This window comes from Astatotilapia calliptera, chromosome 19 (assembly GCF_900246225.1).
Source record: "Astatotilapia calliptera chromosome 19, fAstCal1.2, whole genome shotgun sequence".
NCBI classification, from domain to species: domain Eukaryota; kingdom Metazoa; phylum Chordata; class Actinopteri; order Cichliformes; family Cichlidae; genus Astatotilapia; species Astatotilapia calliptera.
The window spans coordinates 25,862,620-25,889,192 of record NC_039320.1 but is presented as its reverse complement, the minus strand read 5'-3'; the positions used below and the strand labels follow the sequence as shown (position 1 = coordinate 25,889,192).

General features: G+C 42.0%; 1 protein-coding gene across 1 annotated transcript; it reads right to left on the bottom strand.

Annotated features, from left to right (window-relative positions):
• Window positions 1–38: 38 nt before the first annotated feature.
• LOC113012062 (G patch domain-containing protein 2-like) lies at window positions 39–25,741 on the bottom strand. The gene is made up of 10 exons (XM_026152010.1): window positions 25,620–25,741; window positions 22,995–23,642; window positions 17,684–17,745; window positions 16,950–17,108; window positions 16,554–16,633; window positions 16,394–16,458; window positions 16,263–16,302; window positions 16,074–16,165; window positions 10,831–10,916; window positions 39–3,470 (listed from the first exon to the last, which is right to left on the bottom strand). The coding sequence occupies exons 2-10, from the start codon at window positions 23,636–23,638 to the stop codon at window positions 3,325–3,327; spliced, it is 1,374 nt and encodes a 457-aa protein (XP_026007795.1). The 5' UTR covers window positions 23,639–23,642; window positions 25,620–25,741; the 3' UTR covers window positions 39–3,324.
• Between the last annotated feature and the right edge of the window lie 832 nt (window positions 25,742–26,573).

Sequence of the window (26,573 nt, the reverse complement as noted above, 5' to 3'; positions counted from 1 at the left end):
CTCAGGCCACAATTTTCACAAAAAAATCCCACAAAAAATGTTGATCACCAAGACGTATTTATTGCACACAAATTCAGTATTCAAAATGGATTTGATACTGACATGGAAGAATAAATATATCACATATATCACTTATGGCATAAAGGCAAGATGTCCTTAAAAATCCCACTATCACTTGAAAAATACACAAATTACATTAGTGGAATTACACCTTCCTAAAACATCCATCATCCTGATTAGTCTATGATGTTGTTACGCAAAGTTTCCTCCATTGCAGAGTGTTCCCAGCTGTTCCCAGAATGTACTTTAACACAAACACAGAGCTGCACTTCAGATTTGATTGAACTTTACTATTGTAATGTCTCTCTAAGATCTAGCGACATGGTGCAGGCTTTCTAAGGGTGGAGTAATCCTCTTCAGATCATTTGCAAAGCAATTAGGCATGCCCCCACTGCTATTAAACATAAAGATAACAGCCTATGAGATAAGATGCTATTTTCACTACGTATCAAATGTGGATAGCTGCCTTGGGCCCCTGATATCAGCTAGATATATTTAAATCCCTGTAAATGAAATTAAAAATGTGATAGTAAAAAAAAAAAAAAAAATTAGAGAGACATATCTAGTGTACTATCTATCGAGAAATTGCATTTATGAATTAAATGTTCTTGCACCTAAATCCTTAATTAATGGAGCTATAATTATCACATCATAAGTACTACACATTTTATGCAGAGCAAATTTAAACGCATGGCTTCATGGATAATATCAACTCTGACATTCTACTAAACAAGGTAAATATCTTAATACTTTTTAGCTGCCAAGGGAACATACTGTAATGGTCAAATACGTCGATCGTTGCCACTGTGATCATCGCAGGACCACGCAAGGCCGGATTACGTCGCTAAAAGGGCGACCGGATCCAAAAGGATCGCTTTTGAAATCCAGAGTGAGCTGAACTACGTTGATTCGCAACATGCATTTGTCAGCAGGAACCAGAGGGCCTCTTTTGCATGTCTTTCTATCATCGGTGGACACAGCAAGAAGTAATGCTACCGACAAGCAAGGTGCGGAGGGGGGGGGAGAGAAAAAAAAGCAAATTCCCTGTTGACCTGTGACCCTCGACTCAAAGGGGCTGCCATGCATGCATACAGAGGAGGTTCAAACAGAGTTTATGACTGCATTATCTCTCCTCTTCCTCATCACCTCTCCACCCATCAGTGGACACTAGAAGCCACCACGCCGAAGCAGACAGACCAGGCATCACTCATTCATTCGCCTCCTAGGTGCCTTTGTCAGGTGATTGCTGGCGGAAAAAGGAAAACAGATCAATACATCTCCCATGGGTCTGACAGGTAATCTTTACCTGGGATGAAATATGAGTGGTACTAGCCTGCTGGATTCCTTAACTGTAACAGGACAATTGACTGGCTGCACGGATGCCATTCCACCATTTCCTAGCCATTGGAAATTCATTTCGTGGCATAAGGTCTGGCTGAGATGTCATTATAGTGACTGTTAATTGCCATGGTGGCATGTAAGGTGTTCCTCCCTCCTACTAATGGAACTGTATCGGACCTGATGCATCTTCCTCCCCTGTCAGAGCCCTGGCACCAAAACACATACTGTTGGATAAAACAACAGCGCAAAGCTCTCCTTAAAACACTGCACGGTCAATACCTGTCAACAAGCTGAGGGGAAGAACACATCACGTTATTGTTTTTTTGGTCTAATTATTCTTATTCCTATTAATCAGACGTATACCGTAAGCACTCCCACCTGGCCTGGTTACAACTGGCAGACTGAAGCTGCAGAAGGAAAAGCAGCAGCAGTAGACGGGGAAAGGGGTGGGCTGGTCTCTGCACTTTGACTGATTTCTGTGGCAGGATGTCTTGTGTGAGGCATCCATTTAGACTAGTGTGCACACACAGCATTTATAAATGTCATCCCCCTCCAACATGATCACATAAAGCCTTCTCAGATGGATTATTGCAGACATATAACTCATGTTAATTGGCAAATCTCATTCTATTAAATGCGATTCTTCCCTTAAATAAGGCTTTAAAGTGCCGGAAAAAGACGCGTTATGAAGCTGATGATTATGCACTTCACTTTACTAAGAAGATATCTTGTAATCAGTAGAGAAAGTGCATACCTGGTAACTTCTTTAGATTCATTAAACTTTCCTTTAAAAAAACATTCAAAATAATATTTCAATTCAGGTGAGAATTTCCGTGTAAAATGCATTTTTAACACTATTAAATGGAGTCAGGCTGTATCTTTATGGTTTGTCATGTATCTCACAGTATTTTCTTTTTCTGAAAAATAAACTGGTTGTTTACCATCTTGGCTAGTATGAATATTTTTGATCTCTCTGTATGCTGCGATTGATCTTTTAATGCATCTGATGCTGCGGGAGGTGGGGGAATCCATATCCTAAGGGGAGGTGAAAATACAGCGCGCACGGATGTCCACTCCCGTCTCCTAGAGCTTCTCCACTTCTCTCCGTTCGCCTCTGCGCTCCTTCTAAACAGCTCCAAAAGCAGCCCATCCAGCACAGCTGAAAAACAGGCTGTTCAAACAGATCTGCAGCTGGCCTTGAACTTTAAATACATTTGGGCAAAATTTGAATATAGAAGGTAACCTGGAGAGAACAGAGGCGGCCCTCCGAGGACCGCTACTACACTCCCTCTGTGTTGTGCTAATGAGCACCTTTGTACCAACTGTAGCTTTTCAAATCCATGCTAATAGGAGGCCTGTACTTTGTGCGGCTCGCTACCGGTGGTCGCCTCTGTGAACCCTGTAGCAGCATGTGGTAGCTAAACATTGTGATGCTCGTCTGTCTCGGACAGCCACACTAGAATAGAGCAGACTGCCCCCCTCCCTTAGCCCACCCATCCTCACCTGACCATCCTTCCCAGGGTTCCTGCTGACAAATGCCGTGCAACTAGAGTGGACATAATTGTTGGATTGTGCGGTAGCAGGTGGCCTGGAAACTCTGTTTGGAAACAGGAGGAGCTGCCGAGTCTAGAGTGAAACGAGGAGCCTCTTGAAGCTGCCTTCTTCCTTGAAGAGATGGCAGAGGGCTTAACAAGGCTTGATTGCATTAACATTTGTCATGCTTAATATACTACCTGGAAGGACTGGATCTAGCAGTAACATGCTGATTTGAAGACTAATGATTTGCTTTGTATTTTTTTACTTCTTTGTTATAAAGTTTGTGCAGCAATAGGAGTTCAAGCCTTTTTCATTCCTTGGCACAATAGCTTCTTTTTGTCACTTTCCTCCAGACTTCAGATGGTACTTCTCGAGTCCCATTCAGTCCTACTGGAGCAAAGATAAACTCTCAGGCTGAGCACAAGTGGAGGATTGTGAAGCAGGTACGCTTGGTCCCACAGCTTCGAGGGCTGAGGTGTTACCGGGCCCTTGTGCCTCTTCTCTCTGGTGATCCAGGTAAAAAGGGTTGTAAGCTGCAGAGGAGGAGAGAGAAAAAAAAAGAAAAGCACATATCATATTCTGGACATGTAACCAAACACTGAGAGCAAACAAAAAGATAAATAAATCACATTGCCCTTCACTGTTTCAAGCCTCTCAAAAATGATTAAATTTAGTACATGACTCACAGATCGCTCCCTGGTTTAGGTAGATGGAAATAAAACTTTGAAGCAATCCTCTTCTAATAGGTTAAATATTAATTTTGGGTCACGTGAGGCAAACCCGCTTCACCCCCATATGACTGTAGACGTTATTAAAAAACGAAACCTATCTGTGCTTCTCTTATGGTGGTTTGATTGTGTTTCTGAACTCTTAATTCATCACACTTCACATCTCGCTGATGACCTTCCTTTTTAAAGGATCCCATTTTCTCTTGATCTCGTGCACCTTAAAAGCTTTTTTCTCGCCGCGAGTGAAGAGAAATATCAGAAAGAGAGCCGGGACCAATTTTCGTGGAAAACAGAGGAACTCTAAAACAATTGCACTCGCTAACATGCCTTCCTGCTTTTCCTACTTCACTTTGATAAATAAATCTCTCCTGATCTCCGCCCACCCTCCCCACCAAAAAAAAAAAAGTTAGCGGCGGTCACACAAGACATTTGCCAGGCAGTCCCATAACATAGGACAAGGGAACTAGAAGTGACATTGTGGCTCGGGGCTGTCTCAAAGGATTAGGCATTACAGCATTCACTGGTATGTGCTTTTGCTCGTTCTCCTTATATCTGCTTGTGGCTCTTTCCAGATGACTTCTTCTCCAAACTGATCCAGCAGCCAAGATAATTGATTAATATTTCTTGAGGGAATGATGACTAACTGTTGCTGAGGTTCAACACAAACATTCGGGTTAAACATAGTCAGAGGACTTGATCAAAATTCAGGGGATTTCTTACTGGACAAATAGGAAAAAACAGCAGGAAACACTTAAGTCTGAGTATGTTAAAATGCATAAGACACACCAGATACTAACTCAAAGTCAAGGTCATGTTTAGGTTAAGGTAAATGATTAATATTTCCTGAGGGAATGATGACTGATTGCTGCTGAGGAGTATGCACATTTGTATTTCCAATCAAATCAGCAAACATTTAAATAAATAAATATTTTTAAAACTACCATTTCATACGTTAATACTACTATTTTAAAACGCTTTAAAGTTGGAACATTCCTGCTGGTGGAATAATCAGTCTTCATGTTTCTCATATTCAGCCAATTACATTGAATGCAGTGGTGGAGGAAGTGCTCCGATCTTTAATATATGTGTGTTTTTATGTGGAAATCCTGAAATGTAAGTCCTGAATTCAAAGTTTTACTTCAGATTAAATGAGCTAGTCCATTAGATGGCATAAAAACTACAATATTTTTCTTCATATCAACTGATAAATTATCTTGCTTCCTTTTATAAATCACTGCTTTGGTAGGTTATAGATATAGTTTTAGATATAGAACAAAAATAAATACTGTATAAAATTTAAAAACAAAATAGAATAAAGTGTTTTGCCAATTATTTAGTCTTTAACTGAAAATGCTACAAAAACAACATAATAAATGCTTACGCTGAAAAACTTTAGTTCAGTTCAAACTCACAGTATGATTGTGTATAAATATTGATATGACAGCGTCACACAGCTGCTGCAGATTTGTCGACTGCACATCCATGATGCAAATCTCCCACTCCATCACATCCCAGAGGTGCACTCGATTGAGATCTGGTGACTGTTGAGGCCATTTGAGGACATGTTCAAGAAACCAGTTTGAGTTGATTTGAGGTTTTGTGACATTGTGCGTTACCCTGCAGGAAGCAAACATCAGACAATGGGTACACTGGGGTCAAGAAGGGATAGGCATGGTGAGCAGCAATACTCAGGTGGCCTGTGGCATTTAAACAATGCTCAACTGTTAATACAGGGCAGGATTGCGCCATGCTTTCATGTTGTTGTTTACACTAAATTCTGACCCTATCAGCTGAATGCTGCAGCAGAAATGGAGACTCATCAGATCAGGAAATGTTTTTCCAATCTCCTATTGTCCACTTTTGGTGAGCCTGTGCAAACTATTGCCTCAGTTTCCTGTTTTTAGCTGACAGGAGTAGCGCCCAGTGTAGCTTCAAGGTCCAGCGTTGTGCATTCAGAGATGCTTTTCTGCTACCTTGGTTGAACCAAGTGATTATTTGAGTTACTGGCACCTTCCTATTAGCTCAAAACAGTCTGCCATCGAGGAGGCATTTTCCCCCACTGACCTGGATATTTTCTCGTTTTTAACAATTCTCTGTGAACCATAGAGATGGATATGTGGGAACAAATATTTCTGAAATAGTCAAACCAGCCTGACTCATGTCAAAAACCATACCACATTCAAAATCACTGAAATCACCTTTTTTCCCTATTCTGATGCTCGGTTTAAAGTTAACCAGGTCATCTCGATCACATTTTAATACCTAAACGCATTGAGTTGCAGCCATGTGATTGGCTGATTTGCATTTAAAATCATATTAACAACTATACCTATTAAAGTACTCAGTGAGAATACACAGGTTTAACACTATCTAAATCAACATGTTTACTAAGCCCTGCTTATTTCTACCAAAAAAATGCCAAATCCCATTTTGAATGTATTAACTCAACAGTAAAGAGCGCATGGTAAACTTTGCAACCCAGAGCTGTCACCACTGACAACATTTAGTGCATTTAGTGCACGATGGAGGTCCAAAACATGCTGACAACATGTCGTCTTTGTAGCAACTATACTTTTCATATAATAATATAAAAATAGCATCCAAAGTGTACCATGTGAAGAGATACAGGTTTAGCATCTTAGTGTATTAATGTGATTACAAGGTAATCTAAAAATGATGAATAAAAGATTACCAGCTGCACTCAACTGGTTTTACATCAAGGTCAATAAAGACATTACAATGCAAAGGTTTTCAGTCAATGGGAGAATTACAGTACATACATTTATTGTGGACGATAATGGGAAGTTGAATGGAACCATCTTACCATCTTAATAAGCTCTCATGTGATGCTCTCTAAAAACAATCATTGCAGGCCTTCCTGGAGCACTCCCCTTCCCCCCTTTATTAATCAGCTAATTACACATTGACAGTAATGGGCCTGCTGATTCCCACACTTAAATGAACAGGGCTGAATAGCTCTTTAATGATTAGCCTTTGTGTTTCTCTCTCTCTTCCGTGTACTAACACACACACACACACACTGCTCTTTTTGCAAAAGAAAATAAAAAATAAAAGGGACGTTCAAATCAGACCTCCTGGTGAGAAGGGTTGCACACAAACAAGAAGCACCTGACAGTCTAGCCGGGTAAATCTACCTCCAGAAGAATGAAAGAATACAAAAAAAAGAAAAACAATCAGAGAGGTTACAGCCGCAGCAGGTTTGTGGTTATAGCACATCAACTCATGTGGGTTTCAGTGTTAAGCTGGGCCTCCAGCAACAGTTGAAAAAAAGAAAAAAGCACGCCATGAAAGTTTGGTAGAGCCGTGCAGGCAGGTGCAGGTGGAGACGGAGGGGGGGTTGAAGGACAAGAGCAGGGTGTGGAGTGGAGCCGGAGAGGGCGAAATAGTGCGGTGGGCTGCATTTCTGTCAGCAGAAGTGATGGCTGAGTGGTAGCGTTATTTGTCTTGTGCTGCCATACGGCCCTCGCACCAGCCTGGGCATTAATGAGAGGGGGCCGGACCGGGCAGGAACACGGCGGGCCTCCAATGCAGGTGATCTGTCACGCAGCCGTCTCGCTCAGGCAAGGAGACACATGAAGACAGAGGGGGAGAGGAGAGGCAGCAAAGCTGACCGTGGGGCAGGCCTCCACATGGACACCCACATGTGGTACTTACCAACATATAAAGATAACAAGCGGTCTGACAAGGTTAAGCGCAAACTGACTTCAACCGCACTTATTTAGACAAAATCTTCCTGACGTCTAACACACTACAGAAATTAAGGCTTTTTTTTAAACTAGCATCGACTTTATAGAGATAAAGATGAAGGGCATTGTGCGAGACAGCAGGGGAGGAGTAAAATTGCAATAATTAATTAGTCTGTGTGTCAGGCCAGCCAAGGATATTAAATTCCATCAAGATCTTTACACTTCTTGATTCATCTCTTGACTCACAAATAATCCCCCAATTGTGTAGCGTGTACATGCTCTTCATACTAATTCACCATCAATGAGCGCCATGTGCTAAAATGCACAATTCGCTAATAAAAGCCAATGCAATTATTAATACATTTATAATTGCAAACTTTGATTTTGCATTTTTGTAATCACTTTTTTAAAAATACTTTTCAAATCCTATAGAGCAGAAAGAAGGTTTTCTTTATTCCAAATCTAGTAGGGGCTCGGTTGGATTTCTGGGTGGATGGAGGTGGTGAGAAAAGTAGAAAATGGTCAATTTAAGGCTGAGAAATCGAGTGGTCATCTAATCCAAACAGATACCTGGCTTGATAAGTTGTTGTCTTTTTTTTTTCCACAACAGGCTTCAAGCACTGCCGTGAAGGTGCTAAAAGGTTAAAGAAAGAAGACAAAGCAACAGCTGGGTACCACCTCAGTGATTCCCTATAGAGTCCTGGAGGATACCTTCAGTCGCAGACTATTTTCACTCCTGATTACAGAGTTTCAAATCAGCCACTAACACATACAGCAATCCACTTCCTCTGGCTAACTCGAAGACTCAGCTGTCGTGTTCACTAAACGCAACACGGCGAGCCGTGCTGCGCTTTTTACTGAATGCAGTAAACAATCTTTCCATGCAAACAAGATGTTTACCAGACAGCGCTTCTGCTCGATAAATCACCGAATCTATACGCGCTCGTGTCACAACGGCAGCAAACCAAAAATTTTTACACAGAGCGTGTGAAAGCTTGTCAGGGTGAATGTGCATCTCCTGGTGGGAGGTGAGATTACTGAGGAGAGACATGGTGCAGCAGGCTGCCAAAGTAAAGATTTATACAGAGCAGTTGCAGCTGCAGAAACTGACATTGGATGACATGGGATGCATGATAAATCATGGTGGACAGGGGGCACTAGACTCAAGAAGCAGGAAAACACTCTGAACAGGGCTGAGGGGGATGTGCATATCAGGGACTCTACTTCTGTCTTTTACATATAAGATGATAAATATATTTATTTAAGATGATAAATATATATATATATATTTTTAAAAAAGCTTTATGATCATTTTTACACAAAGATTACATTACAATAACATATGAAGAATGACTACAGTAGACCGTGGGCCTGTTAACCTTTGACAAACAAGGTATGCCCCTCGTTCCGCATGCTGAGTATCAGAGGGCCTTAGGGGCCAGGGGTCCGTCCTTTTTTTTTTTTTAACTTTTATGTGAAGCAGTTTAGCACTTGGGAGGTGAAGGACGGAGTCGCTGGCCCCTCCATCACTCGTTGCAATAAATGGATGCAATCTGTATCCATGTAAAGCAGTGGCTGTTTTTAAATTCCACCTCTTTTATCCAAATGAATGATGGACCCTGGTACAGTGCACTGTGGAGCAATATTAATATACATCAGAGGCCTGCACCCCTCACTAAATCAGAGAACCACCAGCATTTGTTATTTAAATGACAAACAGCAGCTGCAGGAGTGGAGCACACAGAGGGGACGCGAGAAGAAAAGGTGGACAAACCAATTCAGATTTCAATCCAGCAAAGACAAAAGGCCCCGAGCCATCAGTCTAATGAAAAAAGGCAGCTCCACTGGTCTAAGCACACACGCAACGCTGGCTGCTCGGAGTGTAAGGCAACTGTGACACTGGAAAACACAGCTCATGAGTACATAAGTAAATGCAGTCAAATATAAAAGGGGGTATAGATGTAGAGATGAGGAGAAAATTATTAGCCCCCCGCCACATTGAAATGAAAAGTTTGTCAAATGCTTTTCCTACAAGTGAGGGATTTTGGGGCAATTCTAAACATACTTTCCTTTAGAAACCATAAATAACACACAATAACAGAATTACTTCAGAAATAAAAGAACCAGGCTCAGTATTATTATCCCCCTGAAAATCTGACTCCTATGCAATGATGCACTTTTTAATGCTCTCACCTTGTAAAGTCACGTTAAAGCTGAAGCATTCAGAGGTTCTCTGCAAGCTCTACAAACTAACATGACTTTCAATTTTAAAGGACTGTTTTTAATGCATGGCTGAAAAGCTGCAGCAGACACTAACTGCCTGAAGTGTAGAAACCATAGACAGCACCAAATGCTGTTTCCTCCAATGAGATGTTCTGCTTTGCTTCTTGTTTGTGGGTCTCTCTGCATTCACGTCTGTTTTTAAATTTCTGAATTCTCACCTCTTACATGGAATCTTGTCACCGCACTTTCCTTGTAGTACCAAAAGTAATTTTGGCTGGTGCAACATGTTAGTAAATCTGACCCTTGGAATAAACCTCAGATCTTTTATCTACTTAAGATGTCATAAAAAAACAGAAGGGAACATGCCTCGTTTGGCCATGAAACAACTTGGTAATTGTACAAATAGTCTGAAAGCCTCTGAAAATGAGGGACTATGCATGAAAATAGATACCCATGGCATCAATTTCAAAATCCAGCATCATCTTGTTCTCAAGTGATCATATTCAGAAGATTTTTAGAAAATGTTACTGTGACCTTGAAGATTCAAAATCATCCAGAGTATTTAGTAAATGCACTTGTGGTATCAACTTGAAAATTCCAGAAATCTTGACCTCCAACCTTAAACTTGAGGCCAAGGTCACTGAGATTCAAACTGAGGTCTGACATTTTTAGGAGCTACGTCTATTGTATTTGGAGCTCCTATGTCACCTCATTCTCGAGGTATCGCATTTACAAACTTAGGTGTCCACACCCCCGACTCGCCCGCCCAGCAGCATGATGGCTATACCCCATCAGCCTTTTACAGCTGAGGGGTAAAAATGGCTCTAATTCCTATTAAAACGGACTTCAACCATATATGTTACATACTGACTGTATAAAAGAAAATCTACCATGGTTTTATACAGAGGCAAAACTTACAAACTAAAGGTGTTATAGAAAGGAAAATAGTTAAAAAAATCACCTATCACCATTTTGAATGCTACATTTAACTCCTGAATCATTCACTAAATCACTAAATTTAAACAAATCTTTTTGGAACTGGAGGAAAAGTGAGGGCATCAATTAAGTAATTAGAGTTCATTATTGAGGTGCAGTGACATCGAAGTAGCTTTACTCGCAGCATGGCTAAAAAACAAACAAAACGCAAAGGTATAAAGTTTTTGCAATTCAAACATGATACTTTTACCTCATTCTCTGAGCTGTGTCACGTGCTAAACTGGGGTGGCGAGTGTTACCTGATGAAGTGATGGACACAGCTTCGGTTTCCCTCCGCTTCCTCACGTCTCCTGTGAACAGCAGTCCTGGAGTGAAACTAGTCTGTCTGAGTGAGACACAGAGAGGGAAAAAAACAACACATTACTCACAATATTATGATGCAGCTCCGACCTAGAATAAACACATAAACATGAAGAAATTTAATAGTTTCGCAAAAGTCGATAAATGCAACCGCTGCACATTTGCAAACGCTGCAGCTTCGCGTTTCACCTCAATACAACTTTGCCGTGTGTTAATTTTTCTTCATTAATGTATATTTTCACAAGAATAATGTGAGATGCTGGGGTGCGAGCGCCCGAGTCATCGCAGAGTTCACATAAACAAATTACACCTGCTCTGTGCCTCCTGTGTGTCATATGTCAGGGGCCCTGAAATAGGAAAAGCTCCCCCATGAGCTTAATAGCCCTGACTTCTGAGATGTAAAGTTAAGGTCAAGGTCTGTTCCATCACAAGGGGGTTGGCAGCAGCTGATGTGATCAGGGCAGTGCGAGTGTTTGTGTAGAGCAGAGAGAGGATGAGTGAACCCTGATAAGAGACGCTGACAGACTTAAATATTTGAGCTAATTTAGCACCATAAAGAATGATAAGCATCCTTTATGAAAATATGGATAAAAATGTAAAAATGAATTCATGGCAGCTCAACAACAAGGATGCATAAAAGATCTCCCTCTCTTTTTTAGCTGGTACAAACCAAGACTGTGGCTACCTAAAGCTCAACCCTAACAGGCACATGCTACAATGAGGCCCCGTCAGACCAGCCTTTTAACTGCGGCGTGTTCCATGACCTCAGCACCCATAAATCACATGACGGGTGTGCAGGCGCTGGGCGTTGAGAGCTGTGCGGAGCATGCTTTGAGCGAAGTCTCTATGTTGTATAATCAATAGATATAAAAATAAATGGCCTGACCGTTATTCTCTCCCTGCTACCCCTCTCTAATAAAATCCCAGTAATGCATATTTCATTTACTTTTATACTTATTGATTACCTGTACTCCAGTTAGTAAATCACGCGCCTATCGATCCCTCAATCGTACCTCTGTCGGACAGCACATAACCAGCCATTTGCGCCCCTGATAAAGAGCTCAGGCATTGAACTCCTCACAGTAAATCTTTGCAAACTAACTTTTTAATTCTAAAATCGATCCACATTTAAACGTCGCATTATTTCACAAGGCACGCCCGCGGTATTAAAAGTAATACCCTGATGCATTTGGTCTTAATGTGTGGTGGTCCATCCCTCCATCTCTTTTCTCCTCGCGCTGAGGCCGAGACATGTTGGCCCCCTCCTCAAGCGCCCGCCCGCCCACCCCGGCGTTACAGAGAGCTAAGATGCAGAGTCACTTCTAGTCCGCCAGGGGCCCAGTGAGCCACTCAGCACAATACTAATCAAACATGAGAATACCATCAGCTGCCTCATTAACCAAGGAAAAACACTACCATTCATCTCAGAGCAGAAACCAAAGGCTTTGTATAAGCCTTTTACATGGCTCACTGCAAAACTGAGAGAAATGCTTAAAAAAAGCACAACAGTGTTATTATTTAACATCTGTTTCTTCATCAGCTTTAACAGCTTGACAGATGACGGCCTACATTTACTGAAACTGTAATGAGAAAGCAAAGATTGACTCAGAGGTAATGAGCAAAGAGAAAACAAGTACAAAGTAACAGAGATGGTCGGCAACTACTAAATTCTACCACAAGGACACTGAGGGGGAAAAAGTGTCCAAAATAGATTTTTTTCAGGTCACATGAGACACTTTTAAATGCAGTGCAGTCTCTAAGAGAGCGGGGTAAAACAGCACTGACACAGGGTCAATTGTAATTTTGGCGCCCACATCCAAAAGCAAATATATCAATTAAAAATAATAAATCAAAAGAGGAGTGAAAGGCCGCTGTTACAAAATGGCCATCTATTTTCATTAGGTTACATGGCGCTTCAGGTGTGAGCAGGATCTCAAGATTAATAGAGGCATTCAAATGAATCAGAAAGGATTAGGGTCTCCAGGGAACATAATCAATAGCTCCAAATCAATAATCAATAGGCCACTCACACCAATATACTAACTGCTGACACTGTGATCTCACAATTAAAAAGAAAACTGGGATAGGGATGGCATAAGACTATGATTTATCTCACAGCACAAGTGTCATTTAGGAATAAATAAGTCAATAGATAAAAGCTGCTGCCGCCTGGCTCAGGTGGGAGATGGTTGTGCATTTTAACGCGGCTCAGAGCATTACAGCCAAAATCCCACAAAGCATTGCGCCCATTCACGCGCAGATGCGAGGATAAATGGCATGCAACCTTACGCAGCCTTTATCACTTAATATCAAATGTGTGATTGCTGCTGTCGGCTTGCGTACAACAAAAATCACAATATCATCCCAACAATACAGCACAAGATTAAATGCTCAAACTCTGGCCACGGAGAATTCACTTTCTCTCAAGGGTGTCTAAACAAAGAAAAGTCACGCGTGCGGTATGGGGGCTGAGCGCTGGAAACTTATAACACAGGTGAGAGTTACAAAACAAATTATGCGAATCACAAACTGACGGTTTGTCTAAAGTTTGTCGAGAACGGCCACGAGCGACGGCTCTCGTTGTCATGCCGAACAACATTTCTAACTGTTTGTATGCAAGAGCATTGTGGAGAAAGTCTAAAGTACCCAAATGGGTGCAATGTGTGCAAAGCTGGGTCATCGGGACAAAGCTGCCATCTCGCTGGAGAGCGGAATTGAGCAGCTTGGGGAGATGGATTCAGCTCGTGCCGTCCAATGGGACACATCAGAAGCCCCTCTCGTCAATCCCCCTCTCCCTCATTCATTTGGGAGTATGATTTATACTTTTTGAAGTGAAGGGTCTTGAATCCCACTATAAAGGAATTAAGAGGTCTCCCCTGAGTCTGTCATTCAAATGAGAGCATGGCAGGGATATGAGGGCTTTTTAATAGAGAGAAATTAGTATTCACAATGCCTTAAACTAGAATCTGAAGGAACCTTTCAGGTGGAGAAGAAAGGGCCAGTTTAGAAAGAAAGCCTTAAGAAGTCGGGGGCTTTTCATAGCAGCCGTGTTTCTGCCCCTCATCAAGGAGCCACGGAGCGCTCTGTGAAATAACCCAAGAGAGCGGGAGGAAAGGAGTGCGTGTGAAACAAAATTAAGAATGCGCCATAAATAGGCAGAGTGAAAACAATACAATGAGGAGTCCCACAGTCTCGAAGCCAAGAGGGCTGCTCGGCTTCTCAGTAGTCCCCCATGCAGATCCAACAGTTTCTGGGATGACTGGGAGCGATGTGATGCTTTGACAAACATCTCCTGGATAAACCTTTTTAAATGTTTCCGTGCAGTCCCAGAAATGCCAGCATATTAATCTGCATTACAACTATGTCAACACGTAGCATTTCTCCATTTGCAAACGCTGACCTTGAAAACGATTTAAAGTGACGCAGAGCACCACCTGCATGTTATTGTAAGTTTAGCTCAGACTTTAGGCCAAAACAGGCAATGTTTTGTTTGGGATTAAACTTTAACATTATTTTCTCACCTTAATAGTTCATTACTTTTCCCTAATTTTATGAAAATCTTCTTTTTTTTTTTGGGGGTTGGGGGGCAGATTCCACATTTCTGAAGTTTACTGCATAGAACTGCACACCCCATCTGTTTGGGGTTTACACAGTACAACTCCTCCAAATACATTTCTCATACTTACGTCGGGTTTTTTATTTATATAAATCATCATCATCAAAATAGTATTAGTTACCAGAATTTCATTTCATTTGCCAAAAAGTTATCTGTTGCAAAGCGTAAAAGGAAAAAAGGCCCAGCTATATAGTAAGCAGGATTTCTCCAGGATTTCTGCTTTTTCACTCATTTTCAGTCCAGTCCTTGTACCCAACCATTTCCAAAGGAATGTTTTTTGCTAGTTAGGCCAAATAATACTGTCCTATGAATCATTCAAGCATAAAAATGCACCTATTTGAAAAGATGAACCAGTTTTTTGTCTACGCATAACAGACAACTTAGCAAAGAAACCATTTTAAATTGCTTCTTTAGGCACTTTGTTACAAGCAGCCTGTTGTAAAAACACAATTTTTCCTATTTCTGTAGCCAATTCTATGGAAATTGCCAAAGATAACACGGTTTGAAAGATATAAATTGTATTTTTGCACAAGATTCTTTCAGCCAAAACAAAACAGCATGATGTGCAGTGGGTCCTCCTTTTTTTGAGCCACCACACAGTGCCATCTGGAAAAGCATTTGATTGGCAACAGCTTAATTTTTCAGCTTGACAATGATTCCAAACACACTTAAATCCAGTTAAAGAATACCTGGATAGAAAAACTATCAGTCATGGATTGGCCTCCCCAGAGCCCAGACCTCAACATTATTGAGGTAGTGTGAGAACAAAAGGCAGCCAACATCCAAAGAAGAGCTTTGAATTTCCTTCAGGAAGCCTGGAGAACTACTCCTGAAGACTACTTAAAGTAGTCTTCAGAAAGCTGCCTAATAGAGTTCAGGCTGTGTTGAACACACACACATCAAAAATTGACTTTGAAGCTTGTTCGAATTGTACAGACTGTTTTTACCTTATATACTGTATTTTCATAATGTTTCAATAAATCTCTACACGCATTTCCCATTTTCTAGAAAAATATAACAGAATGAGGAATGGCTCAAATGCATTACGTAGTAATATATTTGAAGAATATATGTAAACACAGTAGTTACAGTATGTGTACCTCTGAGTCCTACACGTCACTGCCAATAGTTTACATGAAGCATCGAATGACGATTAAATTTCCTTCTAGAGTAGTTACAATGTGAATATTGCAGCTTTGAAGCATGAAATGAATTCAGTGAATTGTCAGGCACAAGAGGGAAAACAGTTGTTTCCTGACACACACACACACACGCACGCACGCACACACACACACACACACACACACACACACACACACACACACACACACACACACGCACACACACACGCACACACACACACACACACACACACACGCACACACACGGTCATTTTAATAAGGAAGGAGAAGGTTAACACACAGAGTCTCATCTGAACAGAAATCACTCCAATTAACGCTCTGTAACTGATTCACTTAAGTGAGCTGGTCATTGACTCCCCCATCAATATATTGAGCTCTGATTAAAAGGACTGAATGGTGCAGGCGTGTGAACAGCATCAACTACCGGTTTCTGAAGACCGAGGAGGAACATCTGAGATGGGGGCTCTCTGGCACCATGTCAATAGGACACACTGGTAATGGGCACAAAGGGTTCATCTGTAAAAATGAAAGAATCAATAATATTTAGAATATGCAGTTTATTTAAAAAAAACAAACATAATAAAGCTAAAAAAAATGTGTTATTCTTGCACACCTGGCTTCGGTCTCGTTTTCCAACAGAAGGCAACCAAAAGCTAGAGGAGATAAAGAAAAAACGATCATGGAAACAAATACAGTTGATGTCTAAGAGTTATGTTTCTAAGATAGTTTTAAAAACTTTCGTACTCTCTTTGGTAAGGATCCTGGGAAAAGTGTCTCAGTCGCTCTACAAACACTGGCATGCTGCTGGCCTATGAAAAACGAATCAAAGATGTACAATAAGAAACAAAACACGAAAACTGTGCAACGGTAATTATTGAAGAGGGAAATTCAAGCTTTCTTTAACCTTGCTGGGAGGCCGCCTCCTATCCCTCCTGACGCAGCATGCAGCAGAGCCAGCCAGTCGTTTAAGACGTGAATGATACCCTGCAATGGCACAAAAAAAACAACACTTTATGGTTTAGCAAAAACATGAATAAAGGAAAAACTGAATTGGTTACACTAACAATATAATCAAAAATTCTGATTTTATAGCATTCTTCTTTTTTTAAACAAGCAAAAGAATTTATAGGACAACTCAAGTGTCTCCTGTAAGCCAAGGTAGTGATTTGCGGACCAACGCTACATACTGACGTGGTACCAGTCAAATATTCAACAGCGCTTTATTGCAGTGATAAAGATGCAGACTCGAGCGTTTCAAAATCTAATACTATATCTAGAAGACAGAATTGCTCTTTGCAACCTCGGTCAGAGAGTCGTGCAGGTTGCAGAAAGGCGGCTGAGGAATGGTTGTCCTCAAGGGGAAGCTGGCTGTCAGAGTCCCAGCTGGGCAGCAGGCCAGCCACACCCGTCCCAACTCCACAATCCCCCTCGAAGAACCAGTCACTCTGTTCGTCATCACCTGCACAGAGGGGAAGGGAAGATCTTCCATCAGTTAGCAAATCACTCTGACAATAATGAAGATTGTCAAGCAATTTGTTGAAAACATTAAGTAAATATTAGACATAAGCTACAATAACTCTCATTTAACGCTGTGTTGATGTCTGAGAGAAGCTAAGTCACTGCACATTTTTAGCATCCTACAAGCTGCGGGGTGAACTACTCCTTTAACTACGCATTACCAGACAGCACCGGGCTTTTCCCCAGACGGCGAGCTCTTCTCAGACCTGTCACTCAGCAAAGCGTACACAGGAACCATGCCTCTCACAGTCAAGGTGTAGTGACAACTGTTAAATCAGAGGCCGCCTGGCCCCACCACGGCTAATGAGATTAGCAAAGGCTTCGGCGCTCATTAACACGACATGACAACGTCTTATTAGAGTCGCCTGGGTGCCCAGCAACCGGCCCATTGTATCTAAACCGCCTTCTCTAGCCCCAGCATTCCCTCATAGCCGAGCAGGGTATTGTCCAAATATGACAGCTCGTCATCGTTCTAGTTTGAATCCATGTTAATAATACATATTTGTCTCTTAATACCTTGTCCTCCTTCATCATTGGTGAACAGACCAGGGTCGCTGCTGCATGTGCTGCTGGTTTCCCTGCAAAGAGAAAAAACATCACATGTGAATGATTCCCATTGAAACTCCTTTAACGTCAATATCAATAAAAATCTGAGGATCGGGAACTGCACTTTGATTTGTCACGTCGTAGATTCTTTAGGTCAGGCAATGCTATAGCATCTGAAAAGTGAACAATGAAAATCCAAAAATGGAATATCTCCTGTAATGTCAGTATCTAACATGCAACATTCAATAATAGAAATAATGAAGAAGTCTGGATCTAGAGGTCGACATAAATGGAAATGACACAAAGAGACAGAGCGTGCTGTGATCTCCCTTGTTGTGATAGCAAACACAAAGGCATCAGGAGAGACTCTGATCGAAGCCACTGAGTGACATGAACAATCTAATTGAATATCCTCCGCTGTCAGCTCCAATCTAATCTGGCCTGCGTTGTGGAGGATGACAGGAGAGCGAAACGCATTCCCCTGTCCGCCCCTCCCTCTGGGTGTGCCCCACACGCGGATCGACCCACAGACGTGCCGCCTCGACAACTGGCCGACATCTGCTGCGTGGGCTGCCTCTGCACAGACCGCTCCGTTGCCGGTCCTCCCCACGTCCTCGGGGCAACCCCCGTTACGCTCCCTCCACACCCTCTGTGCCCCCTGCCCCTCACCCAAATAACTGTGGCTTTTCTTTCTTTTTCACATTTCATCCTCCTCAAACTGGGACCTCCAGACAGTTCAAGGTCAGAGGATAAGGAAGGAGCAGTAAGAGATGAAGAAAGAGGCCATTTTTTCTGCCGTTGTTTTTAAATACATGTAGCACATGGGTTTATTGATTAACTACACGCTGCATGTACTGTTCTGAATACCAGTAAGCCTGGGTGACTGGTTTCTAACACACACACACACCAGTTTCCAACAGCCACAGTACTAATTGTTTTAATTAGCTTCTGTTTGACCACTTTTTTTAAAGGAAATATATATTTTGGCATATATTTGATATATCATCATCAGCTTGAGCGCCACACACTGGTTTATCCATTTAATTAGTCAAATTGGTATTCATGCAACTTTTTGAAAGAAAAGGCGCTTAATTCTCTTGACCAGCTTGCATTTTGCTTCCTGTTTATCAACGCTGACCTTGCTTGTAGGAGAGAGCTGGAGGGTCGGATATGCGCTGATATGGTGCTTTGCCATATTGCAGAAGCCTGTCAGTGATGACAGGATCAGGAAAATGCCCATCCAGCCTGCCTGCCTCCCTAGCCAGATGGTCCTGCAGCTTCTTCCCTAACATCCACAGGAAGCAGATGTGAGAGGGAACAGGCCTCTCCAGAGAATCTGGAAGATGTCTGCCCTAACCCAGCAGTCCTAAACCGTCCCTCCCCTTCAACCTTCTCTCCTCACCGATTCCCCCGGCCTCTCCTCAGCTGTACCCCACCTCTGGACATATCAGCTGGCATCTGGAGCACACAACATCAGAGGAGGACACTGCCTAAAGCTCTACAACAGCCAACACCTGCATTCCCCCCCCCCCCCCTTTTATGCTCTGGTCTATTACCTTTCACAGGAATTTCTCAGGATGTTCTTTCCCATTTTCAAATAAGAAATCTGTTTTGCTTCATATTGTGGGATTTTGTGCAAAGTTTGAAAAAGAATCACAAGTATAAACAATTAATTAGAGACTCCCATTAAGTATTTATCCGTATTAAAGGTGTAATGTGATGTCGCTTGAAGCAGCATAGGGCCGATGTGAGACCGTTTCCATTAAGTACTCTAATTAATGTTATAAATAATTGAGGTCCCCATTTTTCTTGGGACCAAAAGAAACACCTCTTCTTTCTTCTTTGACCTTTGTTGAGAAAAGTTGACAAACGTTTTGAGCAAACTTGGTTTTGTCTCGCTGCATGCAGCAAGAAAATCCTTCCATGAAACTGCAGCTTATCTGATCAAATGTAACAATACTTTTCTGTAATAAATACCATAATTAGAATAAATATGCCCAGAAAAAACAAAGACAAGGGCAAAACGAAATTAAAAAACTGCATTCCAGCACTTAGAAATGGACTTAGCTTCCCTCACAGCTGTATTGTCTTATTACAATCCAAAGAGTTGAAGCAAAACACAGTATCCAGATGAGCACTAATCATTAGGCTATAATCCTCAGCTCCTGGGAGAGGCAGACCAGTTTGCACAGAGATTACAGGCAAGCCGCCATTTATTGAGCCTGGGCTCATTCTGCAGAGGAATAAAGAAGAGGCAGAGTCGGAGGGGGGCAAAGTGCTGATAACAATGGATCTGTGGGCTCTTCAAACAAGCCGCCCCAACCCAAATCCATGCCCTCTTCCATGGGTGTCTGATTATAAGGTTATCCCACCCTCCCTGAGCTGCAGTAATTGGATTAGTCTCAGAGATTTATGAAAATTAACTTCTGCAGATGCCGTGCTGCCCCCCCCCCCCCCCAAAAAAAGCCCTCCTCACTGAGTTTTTAAAATGTAAATGATATCAGTAAGAGAGAAGTGCCCACAGTAGATTTTGTTTGCTTTTGATGCCAGGGATGAAATCAACAACACCAGAAGCAGCACACAGCTGGAGACCAAGGCCGAGCCCGGGACAGCAACTACCCACAGGTGAGGCCTGCTTGCTGGGACAGCCTGGGTGCCAGGTGGCCTCACTGCCAGCAGGCTGAGCCACGTCTAATCAAGGATGTGGAGCCCAACTGGAGCTACCAACATGTGCTCTCCTTGCACTTGGGTGGCTGAAGGCAAAGCCCTGCTCGGTGTGCACACAAGCCGAGTGACCTTGAGATGAGGGAGATCTTAGAAGACCAGAGGCTCCAAATGAAAAAGGTTAAAGGAATGAATCAAAACTGAAAGAAGAAAAAAGTCCAAGTGACTCAAAAGACATTACAAGAATGTCATGAGTGTCTGACATCAAATGGACCGTACACTCTCAGAGCATAAATATAGCCGCTGTACCACTGTCAACCCCTCATCACCGCTGCCATTTGTTCATATCCTTTTGCCTCTGCCAGGACTTAACCATTAGATTGTTCAGCCCTCAGTACAGTGTGGCAGTCTACTGAGCAGCAATCAACAGTGGTGGCGTTGTGCAAGTGAGAAATGATTGACAGCGTGCCATGGTGCTCCCATTTATTTCTTCTCCGGAGCTGTTTTCTGTCAGAACGGCTATTGATTTTTCCATAAAGTAAGAAAACAAGTACCGTTTAGGGGCTAGGGAGGTCAGCACAAATTAAACCTGAAGATGTAAAGCCTTCTCTCCGTCCCATTATGGGTTCCCTCAAATGTCTTCTTCACACATGTTTTATGTGATCAACAGACAATGAGATCAGCAAAGGAAATATGTTATGAAAGTCCACTGGATGGCATTAGAAATGGTAAACAGGATGTACGACGCTTCAAAAAACCGACTCTGTTCCTGTGTATCTGACCAGCACTGAGAAGCATTTGTGTATTATAACTGTATTGTAGCATTATATCCCTGACAACCCAATGACTATAATGTACAGAAATGGGATAGGGTGTGTGTATATCAGCTACTGCCTCCTGAGTCAAGGTCCGTGTCTGAATCTGCTTCCTGAATACTCTCTACTCTCTGCTATTGTATTCAAATGTTAAAATTCAGAAGTCCGAGCACGACATGGTGTACTCAAAAAACACTTCTATTATGACAAATAAATGCCACCGACATGCACCACTGCCTAGATACTGAAGACGTGCATCTATTAGAGTAAAAATCAGTCATTAAACAAACTAGGCTTTCATAGCCTTGTACCATTTTGTTTAGGGGTACTAAGAGACTATCTCATTTTAGCTATAATCACAAGCAGTTTTTCAGGTGTCACCTTGTTTAGTTTGTGCAACTATGATCTTCAAAGTAAAAAAAAAAAGCAACCTTGGGGCCTGAAAAGTGAAGCCACTTTGTAAGGACCTAAAACTGCAGTCCCCCTAGTGGCCACTAGAGGCTCAGTCCAAAAGCAAATCAATCCTTGCAGACTCGCATGTTAAAACCCAGTAAAAACAAACATGTTACACACTGGGCTTTTATAGCAGGGCATCTGCATGGGGATGCTTTCAGTTCTTAATGACCTACTCAGTTACATCTTATAAAGGCTTAGAGTTTGGATCATAAGTGGCACGACCTCTCTGAAAACGAACATGTTATATATGATATATGGATGTATAGTACCTACTACTGCAAGATAAATAACCATAATGTAATATGGAATTAAGTTGAAGCATATATAAAAATCTAATGCAAAGAAATTTACAGATGCATAGGTGCATTTATAGATACAAAAACTACCTCTGTACATGTTAACGCCTCTTAAATGTACAAAACAAGGAGAAATAATCTAATTGTTTTATTTACTTCTCAACACACAGTACTATTAAATGTGTATATTTAACAGAGAGCGGTGAATGAAACTTAAATTGAGGTCATTGGTAGTTTTTGGGCTTAAGCTAAAGCAACATATGGTAATGTTTTCTTTACTGTAGTAATATAATGTCCCTCTCTGCTGCCAGTTACAGCCACATTTAGTTTTGCTAAATAAAATGCGCACAAGACGGTGCACTCTGGGACTGTGGGACAGGCACAGCTTTAATTACCCAGCCCAAGACAGGAATTCATTTCAAAACAAATCAATACCACGCCAAGTCACTCATTTATTTGTGACAATATTTCTTGAAAGAAAATAATGAGCTGGCAGATGCCCGGAGGCATAACTATCAAAGATCCCTCCCTGATGATCATTTCAGCTATACGAGATGAGGATGAAGAGACTCTATCATTCATTTTTAATGTCAACTCAATACTTTAAAGCGGAGTGGCATGATTGTGATACATTTTTTTCGGTTTAGTTGAGGACATGCTGAATATTGACAACTGGCTAGATGGAGACAGGCATTATAGATCATCCTAAATGTCGCCTTGTTTAATTGCTTCTGTCTGATAGTAGTTATGCCCATGACTTTTATGTTATGGGTTTAACTGCCTTGGTAACTTTCAGTTTAAAGGGTAAAAGGGGCTTTTAGAGTTTTGAGCTTCTTTTTCAGCATGATTTAAATTGAGACTCTTTAAACAAGGGCAGGGTTAACATTTTGCTCGCTGCACAACTGTAAATTAAATGTTGGGTTCGAAAAGCTGAAAATGTTATTTTTCACAATTAATGAGTCCAAAGTGCTTAATACGACTCTTAATGTTGGGTTGAGGAGGCCAAAAGTTGGGTTTACCTCAAAGAAAGAAGAAAATGTAAAAAATTACCCATCAGACATGTTCTCGTCTGCAGCATCTCTGTGCTCTTTCTTTCTCTCCCAGCACTCCTTTCCCATCAGTCTGGCTCTTTCAGTCTTTCTGTCTGCTCCCATCCAACCACCAGACCGCTTCTTTGATCCTGACAGATGCCGCACCTTAGAAGGCCTATTCCTCTGTTTCCTGTCCAAGCCAGAACCTTTTAAAGTGGACTGCAGTCTGACGGTTACATTTGAGGTCATGCGTTTAACTTTCCTCCGCCTCCTGAGTGGACGTCCGGGGTTATTCTCAGTGAAGGAGTCGGACTCTGGCCAGGAGGACTGCCTCGCCCTGACTGAGCCTCTCATGAGGGACGGCCATCGGGTGGATGCGGTCATATCGTCAGAGTCACTGCAATTGGCCACAGAAGTAGTGATGTTCTCCCTGTATTCTTTAGCCTCGTCCAAGCTGGACTCGGATGCCTCGATCCAGCATCGCCTGTGCTCTATCGGGTAGAGGGTGGACTCGCGAAAACGCTTACGGCCTCTGCGACGGCGGATCTGACGGCGTTGCTGCAGAGGACTCAGTACCATTTCCTCCCACAGCTCTCCTAGCTTATTCTGTTCTGAGGTCTGCTCCAGTGCAGATACCAGGTCCTGCACCAGCTCATCCATCATGGTGCTGGAAAAGAATGGAAATGTTAGTGACCAGTTAAACTCTTTGGATGACTTGTCATGTTAAATTGCAGGTTTAAAGCGCAGGCTAGAGGTTTATATGAAACAACAGAAACGTCCGATGTACTTTTCTAATTGATTATCAGCATCTTCACTCGCTGGCCAGCAGGCACACATGCCAAACCTCTTGTTAATGCAAATATCTAATCAGCCAATCACACAGTACATTTAGGCATGTAGATGTATTCCTGTTGAAGTTTTAACTGAGCATCAGAAAGGGTAAGAAATGTGACTTCAGTGACTTTAAATGCAGTCACATCGACTGGTCCCAGTATTTCAGAAAGTGCTGATCTACTGGGATTTTCTCACAACCATCTCTAAGGAATGGGTTATGATGCCAGAGGAGAGTGGGTAGACTGACTTTGAGCTGATAAAAAAGCAACAGAAACTTTAAATAACTACTCATTACAACCAAGATGTGTAGAAGAGCATCTCTGAATGAATCTGCAGAAACTACACTGGATGACACTGCTGTTAGCTAAGAACAGGATACTAAGACTACAGTTCATACAAGGTCACCAAAACTGAAAAGTAGAAAACTGGAAAAATGTTGTCTGGTCTCATGATTGCCCATTTTTCCTGCAACATTTGAAATCAAATCAAACACTTAGACCACTGCTGGTGGTGTAAAGGTGTGGAGGATTTTCTTGGCACACTTTGGGCCCCTCAGTAGCTTTTATTGTTTAAACACCACAGCACACCTGGGTGAACCTGTGCCATGAAAAATGAAGGCAGTTTTGAAAACAAAAGGGTGTCCAATCCAGGACTACCAAGATGTTCCTAATAAAGTGCCCGTGAGTGTAAATATTCAAGGTGTAAAGAAAACAACAAGTCAAACCATTCATTGGGAAAGTCTAATGGAAATAGTGTATTTGCAGGTTGTTACTTTGCTGGACTTGCCACTAAACGACACGCCATTGTTCCCTTTTTATTTCATATATTTCTACTCTTATAATTATGTAATCATTAGTGCAGCAGTGGGCATTCTGCTAGGACAGCTGGGGTCCACCTGTCCCTGCAAATCAATACAAAATTGCTTTCTTTCTTTATGGGCGGGTTCTCTTATGGTTTGAGGAAGACATAAATGATGTGCCAAACCCTGCAGTCACGAGAGCACCATTAAATTGCCAAATATGGAAGTATCTATTGAAAGAATGGTTTGTGGCTTCATTTGGAGAATGAGTTGCAAAGTGAAACCGCTCCGGAGGGACTTAATAATGCAGTTATATGTGTTTCTAGTAATTTGTTACCTGTTTGTGTATCAGCAGCATTATGAACTATACCTCCCCAACCATCTCAGGCATGATGACTGAGGTCCATTTCAGTAGACCAAAGTAGCAGTCATAACCACATTTTTAAAGACATGGGACAAAAAACACAAACAAAGAAAGGACCCCACCACCTCCTCGCAACAATCACAAAGTAAATCCACAATAGCTTTAGCGCTATAAAACATCACTAGGTTGATTTCCCCCCCCCTTTACGTCTAGCAGCATAAATTCGTGGTGGGCTCATCATCACCGGAATTGCTCCGTGTTTGATTGCAGCGGTGTAGAAAGCGCTGCATTTACGAGCATTTGCAGGTCATCATCGGCTTAAAAGAAAAGAAAAACGATTGACATCACGTTTTATTAGCAGTAAAGAAAAGCGACTGTGTAGCTGTGCAACATCAGTGCAGCACAACAACAGCTCAGGCTGGCTGTAGTATCCGCACGCTCGGCTCAGCCTGTGTTACATAACAACAGCTCACACGTGAGCTCAGCGCAAGGACAGCCACACATCTCTGTGTCCACTGCTGACAACAAAACAAGCGGTTTACACGCGCTGAACACAACGGCCGCCTCACGGACACGGTGTGCGCGGATCTATTCGGATGCTATTTAACGCCAGGGAGAAGACACCCCTCTGCGTTTCGAGCACTCACCAGTCGCAGCTTGTCTTGTTTTGTTTTCAGCACAGCTGGGACACCAGACGCACTTCCGCCCTGCAGTCCAGCCAATCGGGTGGCTCCGCCTCGCTGTGACTCCGCCAAACAAAAAAACAACAAAAAAAACAGTGCGCCACTGCACAGTGCTGCCGAAATACAGCCTGCAAGGCAGATAACACCAGCGTCTGGTCACTATGGCATCACTTCAGGAAACCGACGGAGTGCTGGTGTGGAAGATAATGTGCAATAATAAAATAATAATAAAATGTGCAAGTTTTCTTCCATCAGCGTTTACAAAAAGTTGTGGGGGTAGGAAAGGAGGTCTGTAGGGGAACTGCATGCTGACGGTCACAAGGGGCAATTAGAACGAGCTTATGCTTATTTAGTTAGTGAAGTACCTGAGAAAGTCCCATTCAGTTTAGATCATGTGTGTTTTTCAGAGACTAAATGTAAAACTGCATCTTGTATGTTTTGTATATCTTTAAAGAAATAGCTCCATGTTAACGTCAGACCACCTCTCAGTGTTAGTAGGTTGACTCTACTCCTGTTTTGCTGGGATTTTTTTGCTGGGTAACTTTAGCTGGATACCTTTGCTTCCACTGTGTAGAATTCAGAGGTTTTAGAAACTATGGATTGTTATCTTTGCTAAACACTGCTAATGCACTGTTTTTCTATGTTGGTCAAAAATGAAACTTAAAATTGTGCACCCGTGAGTTGGAGATATAGTGCGAATGTCTTAAGATACCCTTATTTCTTTGTAATTTTCCTTGCAAGTAGCCAGACTTTCTTGCCATTTTTGAAGTGGTCTTAAAGATTTGTTCTTCAAGCTTTCAGAAGTTCTGTCAAAGTTCTTCTTTGGACATTGGCTGATTTTTCACTCGTTTTCAATCCAGTCCTTGTACCTGATAGTCTGATAGTATTTAATATGCACGAAGAAACAGAAAAAAACCC

What these genes read in the sequence shown, in the direction of transcription:
- LOC113012062 (XM_026152010.1), bottom strand. Translation starts at nt 23,638, where the DNA reads ATGATGGATGAGCTGGTGCAGGACCTGGTATCTGCACTGGAGCAGACC. An exon ending in CAATGATGAAGGAGGACAAG is followed by an intron (nt 17,109 to 17,683) that starts GTATTAAGAGAC and finishes CCCTCTGTGCAG; the next exon opens with GTGATGACGAACAGAGTGAC. An exon ending in CAGGATCCTTACCAAAGAGA is followed by an intron (nt 16,303 to 16,393) that starts GTACGAAAGTTT and finishes TATCTCCTCTAG; the next exon opens with CTTTTGGTTGCCTTCTGTTG.